The sequence below is a fragment of the Macadamia integrifolia genome, unplaced genomic scaffold (assembly GCF_013358625.1).
Source record: "Macadamia integrifolia cultivar HAES 741 unplaced genomic scaffold, SCU_Mint_v3 scaffold1130, whole genome shotgun sequence".
Taxonomy (NCBI): domain Eukaryota; kingdom Viridiplantae; phylum Streptophyta; class Magnoliopsida; order Proteales; family Proteaceae; genus Macadamia; species Macadamia integrifolia.
Window position 1 is genome coordinate 135,181 of NW_024868095.1, and position 16,522 is coordinate 151,702.

Consider the following 16,522-nt stretch of genomic DNA (forward strand, 5'->3'; position numbering starts at 1 on the left):
ACCATGATAGAATACATTGGGCTAGGATAACCACCTTGGTGCTACAACCCTTGCCAATAGGGGTTTACGTATTGGCTAATCCTACGGTCCGAGGTTAGGGAAGATTTTCGGTGACTGAGGTGGTGGGGATGCCAGCGTCGTGACAAACCCCCATGCGATGTTTGATTCGGTGGTGGGTATGTCCTACATGAGATGTTAGATTCGATGTAGTGGTATTATGGGGGATTATTAATAGGGGTTTGCAGGGTAACGATGTGATCCCGAAACCTGCACGCTCCTGACTCTCAACTAGCTTGTATCCTTAGGGATCGATAACGGACATTCGTGACTGGGAATACCACTTATGTTGCAGTAGCACATATACCCACTCTGGACTTAGAATTGTTTGCTAATAACCGGATTATATCATTTCATTCATCTAACTGCATTAATATTGTTGTGGGTGAGCATTTACACTTGTTTCTATTTTTTTTTTTTTTTTTTTGTGGATGCATGTGTTTGTGTGTGTACCCCTCACTGGGCGTTGTGGAAGCTCACCCCATTTGTTGCACCCTTTTTAGATGGTGGAACCAGTGCTGAGGCAGGCTTGGGCCTTCGGTGGCAATGATGAGGCTTGTGTCTACGAATTGATGGACATCACTTCTTTATTTCAGTTATTTGTCCTTAGGTATTATTTATAATCTTGTAATACCTATGATCGGATTTCAAATGAATTTTAGTATATTGTAATTATCATTTAGTGAATCACCGGTAGTAGAGTAAAGTTTACAAATCTTATATGAGTACTCTGATTTTAGTTGTGATTTTGGTGGCATTGATGGATTGGGGTTCTGTATCTGTGACCCCGGAGGGTTAGGCTAACTGGATATGGGTATCCAGTGCTGCATACCTTGGCCTAGAGGAGGTAGGGTGTGAAATTGCATATGTCTTTAGTACTGCATCATTATGAAAGAGTCATCCTGGCTTTGTGGGGCTAACTACTCAAGTTGATCATAGAATTGACTTGTTCATGTTATTGAAAGCATTATAACTGCAAAAGGTGCACAACTAAATTAGGTCTTTGGTCCTACTTCTCTTCCCAAACACATTGTCTAACTTTTAGTATGCATGGTAAGTTATATTATGAACAAAATATTTACCAGCATGATCCCCACTAAGAAGAATGGACTTGAATCTCCTATGGAATCTTATCAATTCAATATACTCAAGATTCTGGATATGAGGAATAGAACCTAGGCTATTCTCCAAGCATTCTGTTATGTGAAGAGGTTTCTTTTTTCAGTAAAAATGTGAATTGGAGATTGAAGCCCTGCTCTTTGGCCTCCAAATATATTACCATTTGTGGGAGTTGGAGCTGGAAGTTGATTACCTGAGCCTTATTAGTTGGACATTGGTGGCTAGCTACTGGAGATTGGCTAATATGGTTTATGATAATAGAAAGTTGGTGAAAGATGATGTTGGTCATTCAACATGGCAGATTCTCCTGCGGAAAATGCTGGTAGATACTAGATACTAGACGGGGATTTTGAGCACACAGAATCCTTTGATATGTAATCAATAGTTCTTGCTTGATGCAACACATATATAAAGATTTAATGAACATTAAGGGGGAAAAACGATAAAGAAAGGGCAATCACATAAAAAAACAAGGATTATTAAACTTTAGGGAGAAAATAGAAATGAACACAACTAGTGGGCAAGGTGGTCATGCATATACAACCCCATCAGTGTGAAGCAGCACCTCAGCAGTCATCCAATCAATTATTTGAAAAGCATTTTCCGAACTACATTTTAAAATATCAATGTTCTGAAACTGGCCCCACCTGGATGGTCAGCAATTGACGCATCACCTCCAAAGTAAATGGGTCTAGCGCCCCCCCCCCCCCCCCCTTTTTGATGTTTTTATAAAAAAGTTTGTTTTAGAGACCATGTTGATTTGGACTGTTCAATGATCAAACCTGCTGAGTGAAGGAGTGCAAGATGATTTTCCAGGTCCAATGGATTTCAAGGTCTGACCGAGTTAAACCCCAAATAAATCACTAAAAAAATTTGTTTGTTTGAGGTGCCCAATATAAAACTCTGGCTACCTCTCTGGTAACGGTAACAGTCATTGCTCATGGTCCTGACTCCTGACAATAGTAACATACAATGGTCAGTTCTGTATATATATATATACATTTTTTTTTTTGTGTGCAAAACTGCTAATGTCATCTTTAATCTTTGATTAAAATTTCTTCTTCTTCAATTGTCACTTTTTTCAATCAAGTTCTTCAGATTTCGATTTTCTTTCCAGCTGCTTTTCTATTTTTCTTATTTCCCAGCATTCCTTGTTCCACTTTGGCCTCTCTGCAATGGAATTGGCACTATGAAGCTTGAAGTGCTTCACTACACTTTTTTTTTTACCCCCTCCTCCTTTTCTGGTTCCCCCAACCCCTTTCTTCTCTGTCTACCTTTGCCCCCATCTCATTCTCATCTGTTTTGCCACTAGAAAGCTTTCAGTTCCTCTCTGCAATTTCATTTTCCTCCAACAAATTTTTTCCTTCCCACTATCGGGTCCTCCCCCCTTCCACCTTTCCTCTCTATGACCGACCATTGATGTGGAACCCGGGTTACAAACTCTATTTTGGTTCTCTCTGGGCCCACCCCGAATAATCAAAATTCTATTAATTGAAAGGAATGGTAATCTCGTAATTTATTGGAAGTTTAACCACAAGAGAAGGGAACAAAAGGATAAAGTTAAGTATAAGGTGGGGAGGGGCAAACTTGGAACAAAAAAATTTAATGGCTAGATGAAATAAAAGAGAGGAGGGGTATTCCAGGAAGTAGGGATTAAACCAAAAAGGAAGTGAAATTGTGAAAGGAGGGGCTTCCTTGATGACCTGCAATGGCAGAAAACCAGAGCACCTTTTGAAGGAAACAACTCCTCCCATAGGCCTCTGTCAGTCTGTGGGTTCTGAAATTTCAAAGGGAGGTCAGTCTTGAAGAGCTCTCTTTAATGCACACCAATATCTACCCAAACAGCAATTAAGAAGGTATTGAACTGCTCATATCAAACCTGGAGGACAAAATGAGTTGCAGGTTGTGTTCACTTGGTTCTCAGGATTGGGAAGGCTTTTGGGTATGGGATTCAGAGGCTAGGGTCGCCTAAAGAAGGAGCTTATATTCCTGATTTCAGGAAAGAAGATTGTGGATTGAGGGAGTTAAATCCAATCACTAAGGGCTGTACATATTGCCCGAAAACAGGGGGTATTCTGAGGGTAAGGGAGAAAGGAGAAGAAGGAGAATATAAGAAGACAAGAAAGAAGGATGAGAAGATGAAGGTATCCGAGGGGAGGGGAGAGAAGAAGAGATGAGAGAGAGGGGAGGGGGTCGCACAAGCTACACTGGCTTTCAAACCAAATGCTCAAAATTCCATTATCTTCAATATGTCCAATGGATTCGTTACAAGCATATAATAAATAATAAAAGTAAAAAAAAAGACTCCAATAAGGAAACAACTATACTAGGATTCCTAACCAAAAACAACTTAAAACTGGCTAAACTCTTCCTACGTACCCTACCCAAAATAAAAAAATTACAGTATTTTCCCAAACAAATAAAACTTCCTACATATCCTACTGAACCAACCAACCATAGTTGGACCCGGTTCATCTTGATATTGGCCTCCAAATGGGTTCGTCATGGCCCAAGGCAGTGCTACTACATCAACCATCCTTACCCCCAACATATCTGCTTCGGTATCTGAAGATATGATCAAAATCATTTACTCTTTGTTACCAAATTTCTGATCTTCCGTGTATTTTTTTTTTTTTCCTATAGAATATTGCTCGTGTTCGGTATGAGATGAAGCTCCTGAAGCTGTTGCATATGTAGTCTCTTACAAAATTGAGAAGATCCGTAACAAAATAGATTAGTTTCAGGGCGTCGATGGTGTTGTACACCGGATCTGGACAAGGAATAGAAATTGTTGTGAGGCATCCAATTATTTATATTTGAATAGAGCTCTGTATTAGACTCTTCCCCTGTTTCTTGCTAGAAAATACATTTTCTAGTTTCTCTGGTATTGTTTTTATTTATTACATCATGGATTGATTCATTTTAACCAAATGGCTGAACCAGGGAACCACAATCCATAATATTTCAGGTCGTCAAACAAGCCGGGTTTTAGAATATTGCTCCATAAATTTGATGGCTCCACAAAAGATTCTTTCTGAAACAAAAGGGTAAGCATGTTTTCCTCCCTTTTTATTGGCAAAGCACAGCTAAGATATTCTCCAAGCACCCATCAAAAAAATATTCCAGCCTATATCATAGTTGTCAAGGAGTCGCCAAGGCGACGACTAGGCGTCCAGGCGGTTTGCCTGGGGCCTAGGCGACAGCCGCCTTGTTGCACTGCATGTTGCCTTGTGTTTCGGCACTTATTTATGCCAAATATCATTCAAGTAAATGTTTTTAATATTTGTTATTTCATTTACTTAAGATATTATTCATAAATAAGCAAACACCCCCTATTTGAATCCAATAAAAATAGTTTAAAAATCAAATTCCAAAAGGATAAAAAATCAACCCCCCAATCCAAGAACAAAAACTGGATTTTGGTTATAGGGACGATTTTCAACTTTTAAATGCTAGGGTTTTTCTCAATTATAAAAATTTTATAAATTCTATCATGTTAAAACATTGCTAAAAACCAAAAGTCCGGTAAAAAAATATTTTGTTTTGATATTCATAAAATTATTTTCATTCAGGCGATTTTAACAGTATTCACGCACTTAAAAATAAGTTTGACTGAAGCATAACTTTATCATTGCAACTCAGATTTAAGTAATCTTAGACTTGTTAGAAAGCTGGTTTTATATTATAACTAATACAAAAAGTCTCATGTAAAAATAAAATCATTTGACTAGTCAAACTTATTATAGAATAAGAGCATTTCTCTAAATGTTGATTTTTTATAACTTAATATGATTTAATGTTAATTTTTTATGATTTGATATGGCTAAATGTTGATTTTTAATGACTTGATGTGGCTTAATCTTGATTTTTTATGATACAAGGTATATATAACTTACTAAATAATGTTAGAAAATAGGAAAAATAAAAAATAACACTTGTTCCCCTAGTTCGCCTTAAGGCGGGCGCCTTCTCGCCTAAGCGCTTAGACAACCCTCCACCGCCTTGGTTCGCCTTGGCGCCGTGACAACTATGGCCTATATGATAAACCACTCTATATGTGGCATGCCTGCACAAGATCTGTTTTGCAGTTGAAGGGTGAATATGAAGTTTAAAACTTAATAAATTCATCAAGATGTCACAGTATGGATAGTCGTGATGCATTATACAGAAAAACATGAGCCAAAGTATATGAATAGCCTCAGAAAAATGAAAAAGTGAGGAAGGGATACACAATAAGCACAATGTTCTATGATTACAGCACAGACAGTGCGTAAACTAAGCAGAGAAACATAACGATGTATTGCCAAAAGAAAGAATGCATACCAAACAACACAAAATTGTTATTCAATCATAAATTAATGTAGTACTAAAGTTTGCAGCACCTTGAAATCATCAACATGGACAAACCTGCTTGAGGAAAACATGTAGCTGAGGATGAGAATTTGGGTCAAGTGTGACTTCAAAAAGTGGAATGAAGACATTATCTAAAATATTCTGAAACGATGTCACAATTCCCATTTGCCGGTAGATATTGTATAATCGCGGTAGCTGAAACACAATAGCAAAGATGAAATAAGAGTAGTTTCATAAAATTAGTTGAAAACAACTGAGTCTATGGAAACCTATATAGAAAGTAAGGGAAAATCTAAATAAGCATCCCAGTGTATGAGCCTCCTGCTACTGCAGGGTCAGTAAGGGAAAGTCCAAAAGAAGCATAGACTTTTACAAATTTTACACAAATGCAATCTGATGATACTTGACACAATGTCAAGATAAAAATTAACTGAATCAATAAGTCAAAAAGATCAAAACCTGTCAATCATTGGATCCAAACTTTACCTCAAGTCACAAGTTCCAGTAACTTTCAGTTCTTTTTCATTCAAGAGTACATCATTCATAATCAATCTAACAGCTAAAAGTTTTGTTACCGAAAGAAAAAACTTTCTATCTAAAATTCTAAATAAAGGGCAAAGTATATCTGGTTGGCCCAACCAGATAAGCTTATTTGGTCACATGACACATTGGCTGGGGCTCAAATTCTGTGGACAGGATGACCCCTAGGTCCCCCACTCACATGTCAAGATTCAGTCAAAATGGAGTTTTCCAAGTGGCAAAATAAATCCCTAAAATTCCAGGACTATGGAAGAGTGCACAGTAGTGGCTGGAGTCTGTAGGCGTGCACTGACGTACATGGAGATGCATGCCAATACACAAGGGATTGTATGGTTAAATAAGAGACTGAAATTTGACAAGTGGACTACCCTGACCTCCCATTGTCTATCCAATAGTCGGAATTGCCACATCATTCCACCACATGAAAGATTTTGTGGACCATTAAGGAAAACTTATCTTGTTGGGGCTGTGGAGTGGGTTTTCTTCCAAAATAAAAAAATAAAAAAATAAAATGTAATATGAGAGATCTGAAAGGAAAATTATATATGCAAAAATTGCATTTTGATGGATATATATTACTAACCTGGATTAACCAAATAGCATTTTCACTATAAATTGCATTATTGATGACCCAACTTGCCAACTGGTCCCATTCACTCTGTTTCCTCCCATAAATTGATACTCTATACTCTGCCATCTGGAAATCAGACAAAAGTACTCAAATAGATTGACAAAAAAACCCAAGATTAGTGTATAGAGAATAGTTATTGACTATAGCATCATAATCTGTTATCAGAAAGAGAAGTCAACTTGCAGACCTTTTAGGCGACTCTCTCAAGAGTAATTTCTAATCATTCAAAAATTCCTAAGCCATATATACATGTGAGTATAGCATAACTATATTTGAATGCTTCTGGTTATGAAGCGAGTAGGTATGTCTACAGCAATGCTGAGGAAAACAACATTAATGCTTTTACCATACATAAAAAGTAGCTGCATTCTATCAGGGCATCTCTTCCCTTAATCCTAATAATGATATTGTATTTTTACGTTTTTTAGCGGGTGATAACATACATTGACACAACTACAATAATTCCTTTAGAGAGAGACAAAATACACTAAACATGCATTCATGCTGGCATGCATTTGTTTTGTGTGCATGTGTGTATGGATTCCCATGTCTAATTTTTTGGGTGCCATGCAAGAAACCAACTCTGTGTGTGTGTGTGTGTGTGTGTGTGGGTTCCCATGTCTAGTTTTTTTGGTGCGATGTAAGACACCGACAAACATGTCTATTACCTTGTTATGTAGTTGGCCCATATCCATCTACCAACAGGCATGTCCTTAATATTTTTTTTAGATCCCACAATATGCAGGACCCTGGGCTATCCTCTATTATTTTTTACTAATAGAAAAGAATTACAACATAAAATGGGTGATAGGACTAGGCCTAATCCCAAAGATTCTATGTAGAAAAAATTCCACTAAATTGAATATAAATTTTTACAACCAATAGATTGTATTTGTAAAAGATTACATTTAGTTATAATAATTCATAATTATTTTTCTCGCTATGAGGAATGATCCAAGCCACATTCCAACGTGGAACAATCTAATATGTGAGAAGGAAAAAGAGATGTTGGTGTGGGAAATTATTGAGAGACTACTTTTGTAACACCCTGAATTTTGAGGCAACTAAACCCCAGTGCTAGGACTTGACTGATAAGAGGGGTAATGGGCTGTTATATCATGGATCCCACATGTACAGCAGTAGGAGGAGGAAATTGGTGAATTTACTAGCTCAGCAGGGGGAATAAAATAGCCCGAAATATGTGGAATCAGTCCCACACATGGCGGACTATGGAGTACAAAGGGTTTGGCTGCTAGGGGGCCAAATATAGGGCAACCGGTGGGCTACCCTGCTGACAACCGGCCCGCCAGTTGGACCTGCTGGATGCCTGACAGCAAGCCCAAAATGGAATCTTTTGCTGTGGGGCCCGCATGTCTTCGTGTATGCTTGGACCATTCATATGGTATGGAAGGACATATTTTTATGGTCATGTAACACCTGACATGCAATGGGTTGAGTTGGTCTGGGGGCCATTACACAGGAATAACACAGTTCCTGTAAAACTGGGTCACAGCCAAACAGACTCTAAGGGGCTGTGGCTATACAAGGAAACCCCACCCCCTTATTTTCATTTCTCAGCTACAGTAAACGTAGGCAGAGAGGAGAGAAAGAAAAGAAGGGAGAAAGGAAGAAGAAGAAGGAAGGAAGAAGAAGGGTTGCAGCTGGGCTGCTGCTGTTTCTGCTGCTGCACAGAGGCTGCGGCCTTGCCATGGAACTGCTGTTGCTGCTCTCAAGGAGCTGCCAAGGTTGCTACCACAGCCGGGATGAGGTCTGGAGCTAGATAGCTGCACCTGGGAAGCTGCTATTGCCTATTCAACTCCTAAGAACTGTGAATAAGGTAATTTCCTCTGACCTACCCTTTGGATTTTTGGTAGTATAATTCTGCCAGTAGGGTTAGGGTTAGTGTATGATTAAATTGGAGGTAAGGAAATAGCTGTGGGAACTTAGTTCAGCTCCCTACAGTTAAAACCCTAATTTTGGGACCCAATTGACTGTGCAATTGTCCCTGGAACCCTAGATCATAGGGCTTTTCCCAATTGGATAAAATTAAATGAAATTGGAAATGGTTAAAGCCCTACATACGCTCAATTTTGTCCAAAAATGGACAGAAGTTGTAGTCGGGTTACCCGGGTAGGAAACTGGGGAATTGGAACCCAACCAGCCCTATGTTCAATGAATTGGGCTGCAATCAGTGAAATTGACACTTCACCAGACTGAGCATGACTAAAATAGTCTGCAGAGTGAATTTGGAGGCTCGGAATTCGGAAAAATTGCCCAGAAAGATTCTGTCCATAGATGGGCAAAATTCTGCAATTTGCAGACTTGAACCTGTGGGCACAAGCGGCCAGCCAATTGGGCCAGACCATACCCGCAGGTTGGGGTCTCAAAACCCTAAATGGTTGCTGGTTGGGTCTAGGTGCACCCTGTACAAGGGTGGGGCCTGCTGATACATGTTTAATGAGATTAAGCCTTGTGAAGTTGGTTATGGTAGGAATATCAGAGCCCAAATCCTGTCACTGAATTGGCTGAGAGGACTCTGCCATAGTTAGGGAATGTACATAGGGAGTGTGAGACCATACCCCTTTACAGAAAATATTACAATGAGGAAGAAGGCTGTATTGGGAATTAGCCCAGTCAACTAAGGTCCGTGATAACCCACAGGTTGCCTTTGATGAGTGTCTGATGACCCATGTACTATGTGGCTTGGTCTGTTTAGACAAATAGGAACCCCGAGATTGTGCAGATCCAGTTAGTGACCTACATAGGGGTTAGGGAGCCAAATTGATTAAGTAGGTAAGTTGTTGGGAGAGATGCTAGTCAGGAATCAGTGAATCAGTGCCTCTGTCCAACTATTGGTTTGGATTTTGGTAAAGGAATTCAACAGGAGTCTAGGAAGTTGGGTTGTCCTTGGATATTGAATACTAAAACTAACTTAAAATATTAATTGTTTAACTAGGCACCTAAGATACTCGGCAAGGATAAGCATGGATGGAAATTCAACGAAAATGCATCAGATTCGGGAATCAGGTGACTAGGTGTTTGATTTATTTTACGGAAAGTTTTGATATTTTCAGTTGTGTGCCATGTGGAATGTGATGATTACTGTGTTATGGATTTATTTTATATAAAATTATATATTTCACATGTTGCATAATTTTATTGACTTTGATGTGATCGAGGTTTTGTGGATGTGTAAGATGATAGTTGTGTATGATGACATGGTAACAAGTGTGAGAACCAAGGGTGGTCAAGGCTACGAGTTCCTTATTTCTATTGGGCTACACTAAGGGTCTGCTTTAAACCCTTATCTATTTGCGCTTGTTCTGGATGAGTTGACAAAAGATATATAAGGTGACGTCCCTTGGTGTATGCTTTTTGCGGATGATATTGTTTTATTGGATGACACAAAATCAGGATTAAATGCTAAACTAGAGCGATGGCGATCTGCCTTGGAAGCAAGAGGCCTTAAGATAAGCAGATCGAAGACAGAACATGTGATGTGTAACTTTAGTAACTTTACGAGAGAAAATGACACTATAGCTATTGAAGGAAATGAGGTTAAGCAAAGTAACTGTTTTAGATATTTGGGATCTATCATTAATAAAGAGGCAATATAGAAGATGATGTATCACATAGGATTAAAGTGGGATGGGCGAAGTGGAGGAGTGCGTTTAGAGTACTGTGTGACAAACATGTCCCGGTAAACTTGAGGGAAAATTCTATCGGACAGTCGTGCGCCCGACTATGATGTACAGGTCGGAATGTTGGCCGTTAAGAAGCAGCATATTGATAAGCTAGGGATAGTAGAAATGAGAATGCTAAGATGGATGTGTGGGAAAACTAGAAGGGATAAGATAAGGAATGACCAAATTAAAGCGGATCTGGGGTTGTCCCAATTCTTGACAAGCTTCGAGAATGTCGTTTGAGGTGGTTTGGTCATGTTCAACGAAGGCTATTGGATGCACCGGTAAGGAGGAGTGACTTGATTCAGATAGAAGGACCCAAGAGAGCTAAAGGCAAGCCAAAAATGACCATAGGAGAGGTTGTGAGGAAAAACATGCACAAATTAGGCCTTGTCCCAAGTATGGTCTCGAATAGAGCATATTGGAGGGCTAGGATCCAGGTATTAGTTGTGTTTTACTTCGTTAGTGATTACTAATCTGTTTCCTTTAATGCCTTCCCTTTCTTTTTTCTTTGGCTTTGTTTGGATCCATGTAGCCGACTCCATTAAGTTGGGATAAGGCTTTATTGTTGTTGTTGTTGTTGTTATTGTTATTGTTTGTAAGATAATAGTTGTGTAGTGATGGTTGTAACATTGACGGTCAGAGGCACAGTGTGGCCGAAGTTCTTTCCGGTACCGTGGGCTCAGGGGTCAGTATTACAGTTATGACCATGGATGTGTGATTAGATGCTATGGATGCATGTAGAGGCATATGGTTAGGATCACATCCCAGTGTTATAACTCCTTGCCAATAGGGGGTAAGGTATTGGCTAATCCCACTCAGTGGGAGGTAGCAGAGGACTACTACGTCCGAATACGACGTATTGTATCCTGAGAGGGCACAACATGGTAGGACATACTGTACGCATGACTGTCAGATAGCATGGGAGACTGATGACGGTGTGGGATTCTAGGACCATGGCTGTTAGGGTTTACAATTTAGGGGTTAGCTGGGGGACCGAGGTTCTTTCTGGGACTGGCTGACTCCTGCTTGCAACTAGTTTGTATCTCTGAGGCCCGACGTACTAGAAAGGGTATACCACCTATGTTGCTTATAATACTTAAACCCACATATTGAGACCTAGTAATTAGAAGGTATATATACACAAAAAAAAATTAATTAAAAAAAAAGGAATGGATATTATTAATAAAATGGATCATGTTGTTGTGCATCTGTAGATATTATGAGTGGTGTTAACATCATGATGTTGTGTGTACTTGCATACTCACCCCTCACTGGGCTTATGAAGCTCACCCCTTGTGGATTTATGTTTTTAGATGGTGGAACCTGAGCTGGAGCGGATCCTCTCCCTCCCTAGTTGGATTTGTGCAATATCCAATTGTGTGATCCCTTCTTATTCATTCTTTCTATCCTTGAATTTGGTTTATATTGGATTTAGTAAAGATCCTACCTGGGATTGGATCACTTGTGATTCGATCTTACACCAAGTCAGCCTGAACCACCAGGATCTAATGTAGAGATGAACTTATACAGTACAAAATCTTCTACCAATTAAGAGTATGCATAAAAGGGAAAATTTATATTTTACATAACCTATGGTGATCAATCTAAATGATAAATAATAATTATAGACACAATTGAGTTATAACTCACAATTACCATAATATAATCACATCTTACAAGCACAATAATAAAATCTCAGAAGCAAAGGAAATCTCAGTCCTCCACCACATGTCTCACTAACACAACCTCATAACCATAGCATAAAAAAGGGGGGGGGGGAAGAATCACTCATAGCCTTAAGGCTCTCAAACATTAACTCAATTCATCATTCTTCAAATCTGTCCTAAACATTGAGTTTATGCAAATATTAAAAGAAAATAATAAGACTCCTACTTAGACTCTAAAACTGAAACAGAAACCCTACTTCTCTTGCGTATCATATCCAAAAACAAATATGATAAAGTAAAAGACATATTAATAAACTAAACCACTACTAGCTCACTCTAACTAAGCTAATGAATTAAATACCATTTTCCTACTTTCTACCCATATTTTAGGCCCATTAAAGTGACCCATTACAAAAAAAAAAAAAAAAAAAAAACCACATGGGAACAAGGGCCAAACACATACATAACCCAACATAAGGCTTATTTACAATAAAATAAGCCCATTAACAACCTTATCTACATCATAACTGGTACAGTAAGGTATCCAGTGCCACATACCTTGGTCTAATGTGAGGCAGGGTGTGACAACTTTTCGGAGAAGAGAAAGAAAATCTGTTCACTTTCCCCCAAAGTCAAAATTTATTGAACTGCTACACATATTATAGGAGACATTTGTATTACTAGTTAGTTGTCTAACACCTTGTATGTATGTATTGACCTATGAACTTAAAAACTATTCGAAAATGGATAACACTATGTTTAACAAGTTCATTATTCGTTTGTTTAGTCACTGGGTGTGCAAGTCATTATGGATCCTGCCTTTTCTTGTTCTGCCCAGTAGCACAATTTACCGCGTAACCTTACCTTTTACTAAGTTAAAACAATGAACTAGGATGGTATACTAAGTTTCTGGTCTGCTAATTGGTGGGAGTGTTTCATATAATCAGTATATTAAAGGTGCAAATTCACTTTTTAAGAGATCCTGCACTTGACTGTCAAAGTAGTACTAATCAGCATGCAAAGGGCTAGACTGGTCATACACAACATTACCAACTCAAACAAGTAGGCATTTTTTTGTTTAGGTGAGCTAATAAATTCATTAACAAGGAGGAAGAATGTACAAAGGAGAAGGGGGGGGGGGAGCCACAAGGAGGAAGCCCTCATGGGAGGGAACAACAACCGGGGGGCTAGAAGCCCAACTAAGAGAAGGGATACATCAAGGAGTGGAGGGGCAATGGTAGAGGGAGGTGGACCCCAGGAAACAATGGTGAGCCTATTCCTTGGGGTATCACTAACTAGACGGTGACAAAGACAACTAAGCTTGGAGCTCACATCAAAATAGATGGCTTTCCAAATCTTGTCATAAGATCAGGAATTGGAAGTTCATCTCGCAGATTTTGCTCCATTCAAATATGACTAATCGTGGCACCAAAAGCGAGCTTCCCAATCGTGTCGCAAATAGAAGACCCTCCAAATGTCATGTCAATCCAAATCCATTCTCTAGATAAAATAAGGATTGTTCTGCAAGATGGCCAACAGGAACTGAGGACCCTCTTCCAAATAGAGGAGCAAAGAGGCAAGAGAAGAAAGAATGGTCGACATCTTCATAGCCATTCCAGTAGAGACAACATGAGGGGGAAACCTGAATATACCAGTAGATGAGGAAAGACTGGGTGGGGAGGCAGTTAGTGATAGCTTCAGGCTGTGAAGCTGTGAAGTTGTTATGAGGAATGTGACCTTTGAACCAAATGGTGTTGCGCCAAGGCACAAAGGGGCTTTAGAACGGATAAATTCCCAAGCAGAGGTAGAAGTGAACGATTTCTGGGAGGAGAGCCAAAGGACCTTGTCCCTTCCACGGTGGCCAGGGGGAAGGGAGGACCAGATATCGACGAGAGGCGGGGGAGAGGAAGGAGGGGACCAACCATTGGCAGATAAGATGGAATCAACATTGGCCGAATCTCAGCCTAAAAGAATATATAGATCTAGGAGAAACCAGGGAAAGCAGGATACAAGAGGGACTACCAAGGGTCCAGCCAAAGGGAAGTGGAGGGACCATCTCCAATAGAATAGAAAATCGCACCTAGGGCATAGGGCCTAGAGCTAAGGATTTTGCGCCGGATCCAAGAGGCATTAGAGGGTGGGGGGTCACAGTCCAGAGAGGGTCACTCTTTAGAAAATAGGAGTAAACCCAAGATATTGTTATGCTTCGAGGCAATTTTCAGATAAGCTTTAAGATGCCGACAGAGTTGACATCTTTGATTTGTCTCAAGCCTAAGCCTCCTTCAACTTTGGGGGACCAAACCTTAGTCTAAGACATGGGATGAAGGAATTTGGAAGATTCTGCTCCTTTCCAGAGGAAGGAGCATAAAAGGGAGTCAATGGCTTTGGTAGTGGTAGAGGGAAGCATGAAAATCTCAGACCAGTAGAGGTACTTGGATCATAGTTGTCAAGGCGTCGCCTAGGCGACGACTAGGCATCCAGGCGGTTTGCCTGGGGCTTAGGCAACAGCCGCCTTGTTGCACTGCATGTCGCCTTGTGTTTCGGCACTTATTTATGCCAAATATCATTTACTTAAGATATTATTCATAAATAAGCAAATAGCCCCTATTTGAATCCAATAAAAATAGTTTAAAAATCAAATTCCAAAAGGATAAAAAGTCAACCCCCCAGTCCAAGAACAAAAGCTGGATTTTGGTTATAGGGACGATTTTTAACTTTTAAATGCTAGGGTTTTTGTCAATTATGAAAATTTTATAAATTCTATCATGTTAAAACATTGCTAAAAACCAAAAGTCCGGTAAAAAAATATTTTGTTTTGATATTCATAAAATTATTTTCATTCAGGCGATTTTAACAGTATTCGCGCACTTAAAAATAAGTTTGACTGAAGCATAACTTTGTCATTGCAACTCAGATTTAAGTAATCTTAGACTTGTTAGAAAGCTGGTTTTATATTATCACTAATACAAAAAGTCTCATGTAAAAATAAAATCATTTGACCAGTCAAACTTATTATAGAATAAGAGCATTTCTCTAAATGTTGATTTTTTATAACTTGATATGATTTAATGTTAATTTTTTATGATTTGATGTGGCTAAATGTTGATTTTTAATGACTTGATGTGGCTTAATCTTGATTTTTTATGATAAAAGGTATATATAACTTACTAAATAATGTTAGAAAATGGGAAAAATAAAAAATAACACTTGTTCGCCTAGTTTGCCTTAAGGCGGGCGCCTTCTCGCCTAAGCGCTTAGACAACCCTCCACCACCTTGGTTCGCCTTGGCGCCGTGACAACTATGACTTGGATTGGAGGACAGATTTGATGAGAACCAAACGACCAACATAAGAAAGAAACTTACCTTGCCATAGCTGGACCCTTTTTCTCATAAAATCAAGAAGGGGGGAAGCAATGGTGGGAAGAGATTTTGAGGTGATCAGAGGTGATCCCAGGTATTTGACAGGGAGAGAAGTAGGCATTATAGTTTCTCAAAAAAAAAGAAAAAAAAATTGGTGCCCACTGAAAGCTACAATTGGTGCCCACTCCATGATATAACTGTTGGTTTTTAACCAGGCAAGATGATGGAATATTTAGTTTATTGCAGAAATTTCAAGTGGAACACCCAAAGAAGAGGAACGTGAGGTTACTGGAATGGATGGACGATCTAACATATGCAGTACAGAAATAAATACATCAACCTAAAACATATCATGCACAAATTTATATAGAACATAACATAGCAGGAAAAATATTTGGGCAGTGGATGAAAAAATGTCTAAAATGATAAATGACCATACCTGGTATTTACTGGCTTCAAGATCAGACAAAACTTGCTTTGTCACTTCAGCCAAAAAACGCCCTGACATATTCATTTGAAAAAAGCAAATGACTGCGATGGTACATAATTCAATTCAATTAAATAAACTCCTAGATGAATGGACCGACAATATGCTTACATAAAGAACGACGAAGAAATTTTCATACAACACTAACCATTATATAGGAATTAAACAATGGGATACCTCATAAATTGGTTTATCCGCCATAAGATGAGGACCCCTAATAATGTGAATGCTTATTTTGCTACCTAGAAAACTTATTGTCCAAAATGCTAGGATATTACACCTTCAACACCTAGTCTGAGCCTGCTGATTATTAGAAGGGAATAGCATGCCCAAACCCAGCAACTTACAATCAAGCATGTTTGAACAGCTGATAAAAAATAAATATAATAAATAATAAATAACATTAATTTATTAGTTTATTATAATAAAATATATATTACTCAGGCAATTGAGAACTTCAGATGCGTTTGGACTGTTTTCGAAGGCTATAAGCATGCTAAGCAAGTTTTAGCAGTTTTTTTTTTTATTTCTTTTAATAATGCGAAAGTGAACCGATTAATGGTTGTGATCTAATTCTAATTACCGTCCTAAACATATGTATCTAAAATAACGTCCTAACCA

The 16,522-nt window shown here is 38.8% G+C and overlaps 1 protein-coding gene across 4 annotated transcripts in view; it reads right to left on the minus strand.

Annotated features, from left to right (window-relative positions):
* Window positions 1–16,522, minus strand: part of LOC122062862 (AMP deaminase-like) — a 68,744-nt gene that overhangs the window by 32,022 nt on the left and 20,200 nt on the right. For 3 of the 4 annotated variants that reach the window (XM_042626530.1, XM_042626528.1, XM_042626531.1), the window contains exons 11-12: window positions 6,653–6,766; window positions 5,584–5,724 (exon numbers count right to left, since the gene is read on the minus strand). In XM_042626530.1, the coding sequence (XP_042482464.1) occupies window positions 5,584–5,724; window positions 6,653–6,766 (255 nt within the window). Of the gene's footprint in view, window positions 1–5,583; window positions 5,725–6,652; window positions 6,767–15,853; window positions 15,916–16,522 lie in introns of all 4 variants that reach the window. The other variant, XM_042626529.1, reaches the window with a different exon arrangement.